The sequence below is a fragment of the Aethalodelphis obliquidens genome, unplaced genomic scaffold (assembly GCF_003676395.1).
Source record: "Aethalodelphis obliquidens isolate GAN/ISIS:26980383/991018 unplaced genomic scaffold, ASM367639v1 scaffold133, whole genome shotgun sequence".
Classification (NCBI taxonomy): domain Eukaryota; kingdom Metazoa; phylum Chordata; class Mammalia; order Artiodactyla; family Delphinidae; genus Aethalodelphis; species Aethalodelphis obliquidens.
Window position 1 is genome coordinate 1,016,697 of NW_020838077.1, and position 11,827 is coordinate 1,028,523.

Consider the following 11,827-nt stretch of genomic DNA (forward strand, 5'->3'; position numbering starts at 1 on the left):
ATGAACAGCTGACAGAGATGCTGATGCAAATAGTCGGGTAGTAATTGACAGCAGTAGCCAAATTCTTAGAGTGTGACCGCGAGCCTGCAAGTATCACAGTGTGGTACTTGATAAACTCCTGCCAGCTTCTCTCAACTGAGGGCAAATCAGAGAAGACGTTCAACTTTTAAGTTTATGAATCTCTGGCTTCTGACCAGGATACTCTGGCCTTTTAACTTTGAGCTGTAAAAATATGCACAGAAAGCTCTGAAGAGGAAAACTGGTCTTTGAATCACCTGCTTCCTCCAGGTGTGTGAAAAGGAGTGATTTCAAGTTTAGTAAAGACAAGGAAACCAGAGGGTGTGTGTCAAAGTTGATGATTGATTTCTGAAACTTGTTGCAGAATGGTGGTTTCTGTTGTCCGTGCTACAGTTCTATTGATGGAGAGTGGGCAGCTGCCTGCAGTTGGAGGGCTGAATCAGGTCCTCTGAGCTGCTCCAGGGCCGCCTCCTTCCAGCTGGGCCATCATACCTGGACTGTCTAGGGTGGCAGGCTGTCCAAAGCTCCAGTGGAGAAGGAGGCCCTATAGATGGGAGGCTGGCAGTGTGAGGTGGAGGCCATGCTCCCTCTGCGGGAGGACAGCCGGGAAGAGGGCATCTGCCCCATCTGCCAGGAGTGCCTGAAGGAGGCGGTGCGCACTGACTGCAGACACCTCTTCTGTCGAGCATGCCTGGCCCAGCACCTGGAGAAGGCCTCAGCCTCCGGGGTCCTCAGCTGCCCGCTTTGCCGGAAGCCCTGTTCCGAAGGGGTCCTGGGGGCCGGCTATACCTGCGACAGCCACCAGAAGAAGGTGTGCTGGTTCTGTGAGGAGAGCAGATGTCTTCTGTGTGTGGAATGCCGGGTGTCCCCTGAACACAAGTCTCACTGTGAACTGGCCATTGAAAATGCCATCAGCCACTACAAGGTAAGGCAGGGTCATCACAGCCATCCCTCTGCCACCACCTCCCTGAGTTACTCCTTCCTACTCCCTGTCCTTTATGCCTGACGTATCATAGAGGCTCAGTAACTGACACTTTTCTTTGTTTCTTCTGCTTTATTCTGTTTTGGACCCTTGTCTTCACTTTTCTGTGTTTATCTTGCTACTAATGTTAAAGTTTCAATGCATTAATAGGAGTCTAAGAGGAGGTACCGTCACACGATGTCAGATTCCCAGGAAGCATGAGCTCCTTGCATTTTGCTCATCTGTAGCGCAAAGGAGTTGGACTAAATAATACAAAACTCTTTTAGTACTGAGACTGTATGGTTCCGTTGTTTGATAGTACTAGAAAATTGGCTAGAAATATAATCAGGTTTTAAATATCCTAATGATTAACCTGTAAATACATTGAAACCTGCAAATTAGTACATGATTCTCTCTCTCTCTTCCTTCTTCATCTTTTCTTTCCTTCCTTTCTATAGTGATTATTTTTATCCTATTTTTAAATTTTTTTAATCATAAAACTAGTACATTCAGACAACACTGTAAGGTATAAAGTCAAAACTAAAAATCTTTCTTCCTGCTTTCCCCCATTCTCAGTCCCCGGAGGTAACCACTGTTAGATTTTTGTGTATCATTCTTCCAGAAACTTGTGTGTGTGTGTGTATGAATGCTGTCTCTAAAATACACACACACACACACACACACACACAGATTCTCTATATATTTTTCTGTAACTCGTTTTTATCATCTAAAAATACATCTTGGACATTATCCCATTTTCCCATCAGTACATCTAGATCTTATGAATTCTTTTCAACAACTGCATGGTATTCAATTCTATGAATGTACTATAAATTGCCAGATATTGAGCTATTTCCAGGTTATTGTTTTGTTTTGAGGTCTCATGGAATATTGTAATGAGTATCCTTCAACATATATTTTGGAGGACTTAGGATATCCAAGCTGTATTTTGGTGAAAGAATAACCTAACTTCCAAGTTTTGATCAATTTTTCCTATCACTATTTACTGAATAATCCATAGTTCCCACACTGATTTGAATGCCGACTTCTTAATCTGCCATGGGTATGTATAGACTTGCACATTTTCTTGACTCTCCATTCCGTTCTATTCTTCTATCCATTCCTGCTTGTGTGTCAAACCATTTTAAGCATTGTACCTTTGCGATGTGTTTTAATGTCAGGTAGCTCTTGGAACCCTCACAATATTCTTATTTTTCAGAATTTTTGTGGATATTCAGATATATTTATTTTGCCAGTTAGCTTTAGCATTTTTTTCCCAACTATCCTCTACCCCCATCCCCAATTCAGTTAGTATTTGATTGGATTGACAATTGACATATTTTCACCATGGTGTCTTTCTATCCAATAATGAAGGATGAATTTCCAAGTCTTCTTTTAGATACTTGACTTTTTGAACATGTTATGATACAGGATGAGAAACTGGGGAGTCCAGATTGAGGGTGACTATGGGAAGGTAGAGAAATAACTCAGAAAGCCAAAGAGGCAAATTTCTCTGGTTCTAACATCATTCCCTCTAAGTGCAGGGCACCACAGGAGGGCAGGGAGAGCTCTCCCACCTGCTGATGGGCCAGTGAATAGATGGAAAAATCTATTCACTCACTCAATGATTTATTCAGGCCTGTGCTTTGTATAGGATGCCATGCTAGGTATTGTAGGAAGTATAAATATGATTCATAATCTTTGTCCTCAAGTTTACCTTTAAATTACGACAGGAAAACTAAAATAAATAAATAACAATATTTGTTCATTTAAGAAAGACTTATGTTCCTGTAGTGTATTAGGAACTACCATACATGCTAGGAGTACAATGATGAACAAGTCAGATGCCATCCCTCCTGCCAGGGACTTTGCAGTTTAATAAGAAAGACAGACACGAAATCAAGCAAACTACAAGTCTCGTATGAGCTAAGAAGAAAACAAACAAGAGTCTAAGATGGAGAGTAATGGGTGATCCATGTGGTTGGTGAGGGCCTCATGGAGGAGGTGGCACCGGTGCTGAGATCAGGAAAAAGAGAAGGTGGCCAATGTAAAGACTGGGCAGAAGGGAAGCACAGATTTGAGAGTCCCAGATCCGGAAAAGCCTTGTTATATTTGAAGAGTTTATAATTAGAGTGTGAATTGCCAGGATTTACTGACAGATTAAAGTGGGGTGAGGGAATGAAGGGAATCAAAGATGACTTCATGAGTTTCTGATTTGAGAAACTGGATGAATGATGGAACGATAAGGACTGGGGAGAACAGGTTTGAATGAAACATCAAGTTTCATTTAGGACGAGTCAAGTCCAAGTTGAGACACATCAAAGTAGGATCTTAGTTAAGTGGCTGGCTTTGAAATCTGGATCTCCAAAGAGAGTCTGGGTTAGTATTCCCAGAACTTAAGACAGGGATCCATCAGAATAAAGATAATATTTAAATCCAAGGGAATGGATGCAATATCCTCAGGAGAGAGCCTAGAGAGAAAAGAAGTTCCAGGGCAAGGTCCTTAGAAAGGCCATCATTTAGATGTAAGGTGGAGGGGGACCCAGCAAAGGAGACTGAAAGCAAGCCACTAGCAAGGCAGGAGAAAAGCAAGGGGAGTGGTGTTCTAGATGCTAAGAGAGAAGAATCTGTTAAGAAGTGACAGTAGAAGGACTTCCCTGGTCGTCCAGTGGTTAAGAATCTGCCTTCTAATGCAAGGGACGAGGGTTCGATCCCTGGTCAGGGAACTAAGATCCCACATGCTGAGGGACAACTAAGGCCGTGAGCTGCAACTACTGAGCCCACTGCAACGAAAGACACTACATGCCGCAAGGAAGATCCCGCGTGCCGCAACTAAGACCCGATGCAGCCAAATAAATAAATATTAAAAAGAAAAAGAAGAAGCAATGATGGAGTGCATTGAATGATGCTGGGCCATCCAGTAAGATGGGCAGCAGAGAAGTGGATGCTGGGCTGGGAGGAGGCACACTTCTTCCGTTGTAACAGTGGGGAACAAAAGAAGGCCTCTGCAAGGGGAGGGAGTCTGGCAGTTTGGGAGAGGACCCGAGTGTTTGGGGATATTTCCTCAATAATATGTGAGGGAAGGACATCAGCAGTGCGGGTAGAGGTGGAGGTGTGAAAGGTTTGAAAAGAGAAGAGAAGCCGCGGTAGAGTTTGGAAAAGCGAACCTACAAGTGAAACAGTGGAATTGGCAGGCAGCATAGACCACCAGTTTGAGTTTTGAAACTAGGGATTTAGTGAGTTTCATGAGGCTGCCTGAGGACAGCCAAAGTCTGGGGAGTTGAAGGTATTTTCAAAGGACTGATTACAATGGGAGACCCTGAGTGTGTTTGTAGACGTTGACAGCATAGTTTTGAAATAAAGATTTCTTATGATTTCTCACCATGCCTCTATTCCTTTGAGTTAAATTTTGTAAATTAAATATTTTAAATTGTAAATATTGTAAATTGTGTCCTTTTTAAAGGAATTACGTATTGCCTGACCGCACTCCAGAAGACTGAAAAATTTGCAATGTCTTTTTTGTACATCTGTTTGCCTACTGCCCAACTCATGTTGTTGTCAATCACTTTTTTCAATGTGGTTTGCTGGTTTTCCAAGTGCGTGACAATGATTGAAGTTGTTTTACTATGCTGGCGGTGAGGTTTCTCTCCACATGGAGGCTCACCGTCTACATTTCCCCTTAGAATCAGGGCGTAAATTCTACATGAGTGCATCAGAGTAGTTTATCTTTTGGATAATAAGCTATACTAATTATGTTTAACCTTCATTTTTCCTATTCCGATATTTCTTTTCTTTTTATTTCATTTTTGGGGCAAAAATTTTAAGAATTTGTACTTGAATCAGTTCTATTCTTTTTAAGAAATAAAATCTCCATGTCTTACTCAGAAATTTATCTAGTATGGTGATAGATAGATAGATATTAGGTCTGTATCATTTTTAAAGATTAAGTAATTCCTGGCTTATTTGGAATTTAATATACTGTGTTGTGTGAAGGATGACTCCTTTATCAAACAATAAAGTTATTTTTTCTTTATTCTGGTATACAGTTTTCCCTCAAACATTTCTGTGAGTCCTTTTCACATCTATATGTTTTTTTTGGTTTGACATAAATTAAATTCTTATAATAGTGGTATTTTTCTTACTCTAGTCCATTGATTATTTTTTTCTGTTCTAAAGTTATTATATAGTTTTGATACTTATTGCTTTATGGTTTATTTTTAAATTTAGTAGCATCTTTGTCAAATAATAATTTTTTGTAACCTGATGGTCTTGCTGACTGTCTTTTCAGAAGGATTTTCTTTTTTCTAAATTTAATTTAATTTAATTTAATTTAATTTATTTGGCTCTGCTGGGTATTACTTGTAGCACGTGGGATCTTTGTTGCTGCATGCGGGATCTTTGTTGTGGCATGTGGGATCTTTACTTGCGGCATGCAAGCTCTTAGTTGCGGCATGCGGAATCTAGTTCCCTGACCAGGGATCGAACCCAGGCACCCTGCATTGGGGATGAGGAGTTTTAACCACCAGACCACCAGGGAAGTCTCCAGAAGGATTTTCTTATATAATGTTTCTAAGTTTTATGGAGAATCCCTGAAATTTTAATTGGCATTGCATTAAATTTGTTGATTACATTAAGAATTATGACTTTTGGGGCTTCCCTGGTGGCGCAGTGGTTGAGAGTTCGCCTGCCAATGCAGGGGACACGGGTTCGTACCCCGGTCTGGGAAGATCCCACATGCTGCGGAGTGGCTGGGCCCATGAGCCATGGCCGCTGAGAGTCTTTGCTGAGTTCATATATCCTTTAACTTAATTTCCTGACATTTTCTAGATGCACAATCATGTGGACATTGTCAGGTTTAGTCATCAACACCGTTTTTCCTCATAAAATATAATGGGTGATATCATTCTTATCCATATTTTGGGGCACTTTTTGTTCTGTGAGGAGCATGTATTTTGAAAGTTGCTCTTTTTTTGTGTGTGTGTGACTGTATTGGGGGAAAGATACCTTTTTGCCTGTTAACCACTTTTTCTTTGATGCGTTTTGTAAGCCTTTTTAAAAATTTTTTAATTTATTTTTTGGCTGCATTGGGTCTTCATTGCTGCACGTGGGCTTTCTCTAGTTGCAGCGAGCAGGAGCTACTCTTCGTTGTGGTGCGCAGGCTTCTCATTACAGTGGCTTCTCTTTGCTGCAGAGCACGGGCTCTAGGCGCGGGTTTCAGTAGTTGCGGCTCATGGGCTCTAGAGTGCAGGCTCAGTAGTTGTGGTGCATGGGCTTAGTTGCTCCGCGGCATGTGGGATCTTCCCCGACCAGGGATCGTACCTGTGTCCCCTGCATTGGCAGGTGGATTCTTAATCACTGCACCACCAGGGAAGTCCTAGTAAGCCATTTGAGAAGGATTTTAAATGTTGCTATGTTCTCATGTTTCCTCACTTCTTAATGTCCTTTTCAGTCAATTTTTTTACTGTGAAATCACATTTTATCTGATATCTGATAGGATCACAGACTTTAAAAAATATTTATCAAGACAAAACAGGTCTTGCACTACTCCCTATATTTCAATTTGTCTTTTTTTCCCCCTGAGGAATATTTTAGGAAGATAAAAGTTTATAGAATTTTACTTTCTAATTCTAATGAGTACCTTATTTACACAAATATTACCTTAATGCAAAAATGGATGAATAAATATTTTTTGAAAAACGAGGGACTTTACCTTACTCATTTTGAATATTTTAAATGATAGATCTGAATTATTCTCGTTTTTCATGCGTTATCTTTATTGCTGTTATCTTTGCTTCCTTTTTTCATTTACACAATCTCTGTAGTTGACTTTAAACTCTTCATTAAATTTTAAACTACTCCAGAAGACAGGACTCTGATATTTTGAACCGGATCTTAAGAACAGACCTGACTTTGACAGGCAGCAATAGACAGCATTCCTGGCAGAAGGAAGTAAAAGAAAAGCCATGAAGAGGCATGGCTGCGTGGGGGTGTGTCCAGGAAACCACAAGCAGCTCTGTTTGGCTAGTGCGGAGAACAGGGAGGGAGTAGAGAGAGGTAACCCAGGAAATGTAAATTGGGTTACAGAGGGCCTTGGATATTGAGTTGAGGAGTTCGGGCTTATCTTTGATAATGAGAAACCCTTTTGAAGACAGTAGTAGCACAGGTAAAAAATAAAATATGACTGAGGTTTCAAGCTGAATGACAGACAGAAGGGTGAGTCCAAGGACAGAAATATGGTGGTCAAGAGTAGTGAATTGTGGAAGAGGGTGGGGAAGAGGAAGATAAGTTTGATTACTCCAAACTGAGTTTGAGCTGTCCGTAGGGCAGTAGGAGATACTTAAGTCTCAGCTGGAAACATGGGATTGACTGTTAGGACAAAGAGCTTTTGGGAATTATGATAAAATCTGAAGCCTGAAATTAAGGACATCATTTAGAGAAAGAGGAGGGTTAAAGGAACAACCTCAGGAAGGTCAAGGAAGGACGGGGGTGGGAGGTCGGGGGAGTGGGGTGGGTAGAATCACATCCAAGAAGAGGAGGCCTGAGAAGAAGGCGCCTGTGGGTTTCCTTCCTGGGGATCACCGTGACCTTGGAGAGAGCAGTTCCAAAAGAATGATGAGAAGCAAAAGCAGATGCTGAGGAGCAAAGGGGCCACGAGGACGTGAAGACAGCAAGAACCAACTACTTCAAGAAATGTAGTTGTGAGAACAGAGAGAGTAGATGGAAGGGGTAGCAAGGTGAAAGTTGCTTGCTCGTTTGAGCTTTTCGAGACCTGAACTTTCGTGCTCACACAGACAATTCCCCGCCGCACTCCAGCCTCCGCCTTCACCGTTGAGGCCCTTGAGTGAAATCCAAGATGCCCATTTACTTCCTCCCCCTCCTTCTATGACTGTTTTATTCCTTGTCTGCTGGGAAATGCCTGCAGGTAACACCAGTGACATGAAACATTTTATAATAATTTCCTAGTGACATCATTGTCTCCTCTGTTTTCTGTTTGTTTACTTGAATGTCCTCGCTGAAGTCTCACCCACAGCCCCTTGACCTTGGTTTCACCCTCTGAATCTCAGGGCCAGAAAGAACTTTCACAGTCATCTCGTCCACCCCCAGCCTTACCTGTACATCTCCAGTGATGTGGGACTCTTCTTTTCCAAAAGCAATACATTTTAAGAGTTTATAAGAGAAAATGAGGCAAAATGACAAAAAGAAGAAACATTCCCCATAAACAGCCAACAACAACAAAATCCACCCTCCCCAATTTTTTTTTGACCTGAGGTGAGAAGGATTTACTTAATGAAACACACACGCTTCAGTCAATAGTACACTCTTACCTTTAGTCCACAAATCCTGTTCATGTTTTGTTTGTTCCATTTAATCATCATTCCTCCCTCTTCCATGGACAACCACTTAAAGTGTTTGTTGTATTTTTATTTGTAGACAGTTTGGTAAAACACACATTGCTGCACGGTGTGCTTGTATATTGAATTAACAAAATTATATGATGGACTTCGTGCTATTTCTTGCTTTTCCACTCTACTACGTTTTTGAGATCAGTCCATGTTTTGTGGGTCCCATAGTCCATTTCTTCTGACACATGCACTGTGTTCCATAGTGGGCACCTGCCATATTTTACCCATCCATTTCCCAGGAATGGACTTTATGTGATTCCGATTCTCTGTTACCACAACCAGTGCTGTAGTGGACATGTTCTCTTAGAACCTAGGAATTCTCTGGGATTTTTACTCAGAAACAGGATCACTGGATCACAGAGGAAAGCACACCTAGGTGGCCGGAACCGTTGCCAGAAGGACTGTGCCAGTGCACATCTCACCAGCCCACAGTGTGGTCCTTATATCCACACACATCCCATCTCCCCCAGGTGTTATCCGGTTGTCTAATTTTTATTACTCTGATGGGGGTCAAATAACATTTCATTGTATTAGTTTCCATTTCTCTAATCACAGGTGAGTTTGGGCATCCCCTCATCTGTGAATTAACTGTCCATATTCTTTGCCAATTTTTCTCTTGGGTTCCTGTCTTCTTATTGATGTCTAGGCTTTCCTTTTATTTATTTATTTTCTTATTTACTTATTTATTTAGGCTGTGCCTTGCAGCTTGAGGGATCTTAGTTCCCCGACCAGGGATTGAAACAGTCCATGGCAGTGAAAACACTGAGTCCTAACCACTGGACCACCAGGGAATTCCCTAGGCTTTCCTTTTATATTCTATATATAAGTCTCTTGTTGGTTTTAGACTTTGCAGATATTATCTCTTAGTCTGTCATTTCTCTGTTAGGTTTGTCCATGGAGTTGTCATTGAACAGAGATATTTAATTTTGAGGTAATCAAATTAAATCATTCTCTCATGGTTTGTGCTTTTGGGGTTTTATCTAAGACATTTTTCCCTACCCCCAGGTCACAAATTTATTCTTTAACATTATTTTCTATTAACTTTGTAGTTTTCCTTTCACACTGTCTTTAATCCAGCTAGAGTCTGCCTTCACATATGGTTCTGGATAGGGATCTGACTTCATTTTTCCCTGTTGTTGTAGCCAGTTTTCTCAACACCATCTCCTACAGATTTTGTCCCTTCTCTTACTGAACTGTGTATTCCTTTTTATTTTTATTTTATCTTATTTTCTCCCCGTTTTATTGAGTTATAATTGACATACAGTAGTATGTAAGTTTAAGGTGTACAGCATAATGATTTGACTTACATACCAAATGAAACGATTATTACAATAAGTTTAATGAACACCCATTGTCTCATATAGATACGAAATTAAACAAATAGAAAAAAATTTTTTATTGTGATGAGAACTCAAGATTTACTCTCTTACCAACTTTCATATATAACATATAGCAGTGGGAATTATATTTATCATGTTGTACATTATATCCCTAGTACTTATTTATCTTATAACTGGAAGTTTGTATCTTGTGACTGCCTTTATCCAATTCCCCGTCCTCCCACTCCCCACCTCTGGTAACCACAAATCTGATCTCTTTTTCTATGTTTGTTCATTTGTTTGTTTTGGAAGCATAATTGACCTGCAATATCATGAGAGTTCCTCTTACACAACATAGTGATTCAATATTTCTATACCTTTCAAAATGATCACCACGATAAGTTTACTTACAGTATGTCACGATACAAAGATATTACACAGTTTTTGACTGTATTCTCCACATTGCACATTTCATACCTGTGACTCATTTCTTTTTACTTTTTTTTTCTTTTAAAATTCTTTTGTAAACATGGGTCTGTCCCTGAGCTCTCTCTTCTTCCATTTTCTATTTGTCCTTGTCCCAGTACCATACTGTTTTATTACTATGGCTTTGTACACCCTTTTATCTGGTACACAAATATATTTTGTAACTAAGGTAACAAGGGTTACAAGAAGAACGTTTCCAGACTCTTTTGCTGACACCCCCCACCCTGCGCCTTTCTTCCATTTTGATTCATTAAAGGCTTATGCTGATATCAGTATCAGCTTTGTTTATATTTGCTTTCTACATAGTTTACCCAAGATCTGAAAGTAAATGTTTTAGAAACTGAAATGATTCATTATATCCTTAGATTCCAGGACACCATGACCCATCCAGACACTGATTTAAGGTTTAGAGAGAGGTTCCATGCCTTCCTGGGCTGTGGGTTTGCTCTAGTAGAGAGTTCTTGTCCCTCCCAGCCAGGGTAGGGGAGTGGTACCAGAGATTTTTCATGTCCTCTGTAAGTCAGGTCTCTCCAGATTGGCTTCACTTGTTGATGAGAAATAGTGAGGGTTGCCAGTGATCAGCACATAACTCTTAGATGTCGGGAGAAAAACACCCTGAAGTCAAGTAGAAAAGGTCCTCTTACTATCTGTTATTTTTATGTAGTTAAGTCTTTTTTAAAAATTACCTATTGCTTTTTGCCATCACTATCCATTAAATAAACTCTTGTGTTCCTTAACCCAAGCATGATGCATAGAAGGCTGCCTCTTTTTAGGCAGAATCTTACTTTAGCCTCATCCTGGGATCAGGACACCCCCTCCCTGCCATGTGTTCCACGGGCATCACCCTCACCCCCAGTCTGACCAGCAGGGGTGTCTGTCTCTCTAGGAACGACTCAACCGCAGGATCAGGAAGCTCAGAAAGGACATCTGCGAGCTCCAGCGGCTCAGGGCTCAGGAGGAGGAGAGACTGCAGGCTATGCAGGTGGGCTTCGCAGAGTCCCAGGAAGGACTCGGGTCTGATCATCTGTCTGTCTGGAGCAGCCTGCTGTGGGGGGAGGGCCTGGAGGCTGGAAACACAAGTGCTGGGCTCGGCCTTGGGGTTTGCTGGCTGAGTGACCTGGGGCAAGTCAAGCCCTCTGAACTTCATGTGGTTTATATGTTCAGTGAAAGCCAGTCATGTTCCACCTGGTTCTCGGTGAAGATCAAAGGAGACAAGCAGCCCATCAACTGAAAACTACTCCACAAACCATAGGTCTCTTTCTCTGTCTCTGACCATCTACTTTTCTGTTGCTTGCTCACTTTGATGTGGGGTCTCTCCTCACCCTATGACGTGAAGGGGGTTAAAAGTCAGTGGAAGGGCTTCCCTGGTGGCGCAGTGGTTGAGAGTTCGCCTGCCGATGCAGGGGACACGGGTTCGTGCCCCGGTCAGGGAGGATCCCACATGCCTCGGAGTGGCTGGGCCCGTGGGCCATGGCCGCTGGGCCTGTGCGTCTGGAGCCTGTGCTCTGCAATGGGAGAGACCGCAGCAGTGAGAGGCCTGCGTACCGCCAAAAAAAAAAAAAAAAAAAGTCAGTGGAAGGATATAGCCGAGTGGGGTGTGTGTGTGTGTGTGTGTGTGTGTGTGTGTGTGTGTGTGTGTG

The 11,827-nt window shown here is 41.7% G+C and overlaps 1 protein-coding gene across 1 annotated transcript in view; it reads left to right on the forward strand.

Annotated features, from left to right (window-relative positions):
• The first annotated feature begins 532 nt into the window (after positions 1 to 532).
• Positions 533 to 11,827, forward strand: part of TRIM40 (tripartite motif containing 40) — a 12,544-nt gene continuing 1,249 nt past the window's right edge. Inside the window, exons 1-2 of the mRNA XM_027099599.1 lie at positions 533 to 943; positions 11,074 to 11,169. Of these exons, the coding sequence (XP_026955400.1) occupies positions 569 to 943; positions 11,074 to 11,169 (471 nt within the window). The 5' untranslated portion in view covers positions 533 to 568. The remainder of the gene's footprint in view (positions 944 to 11,073; positions 11,170 to 11,827) is intronic.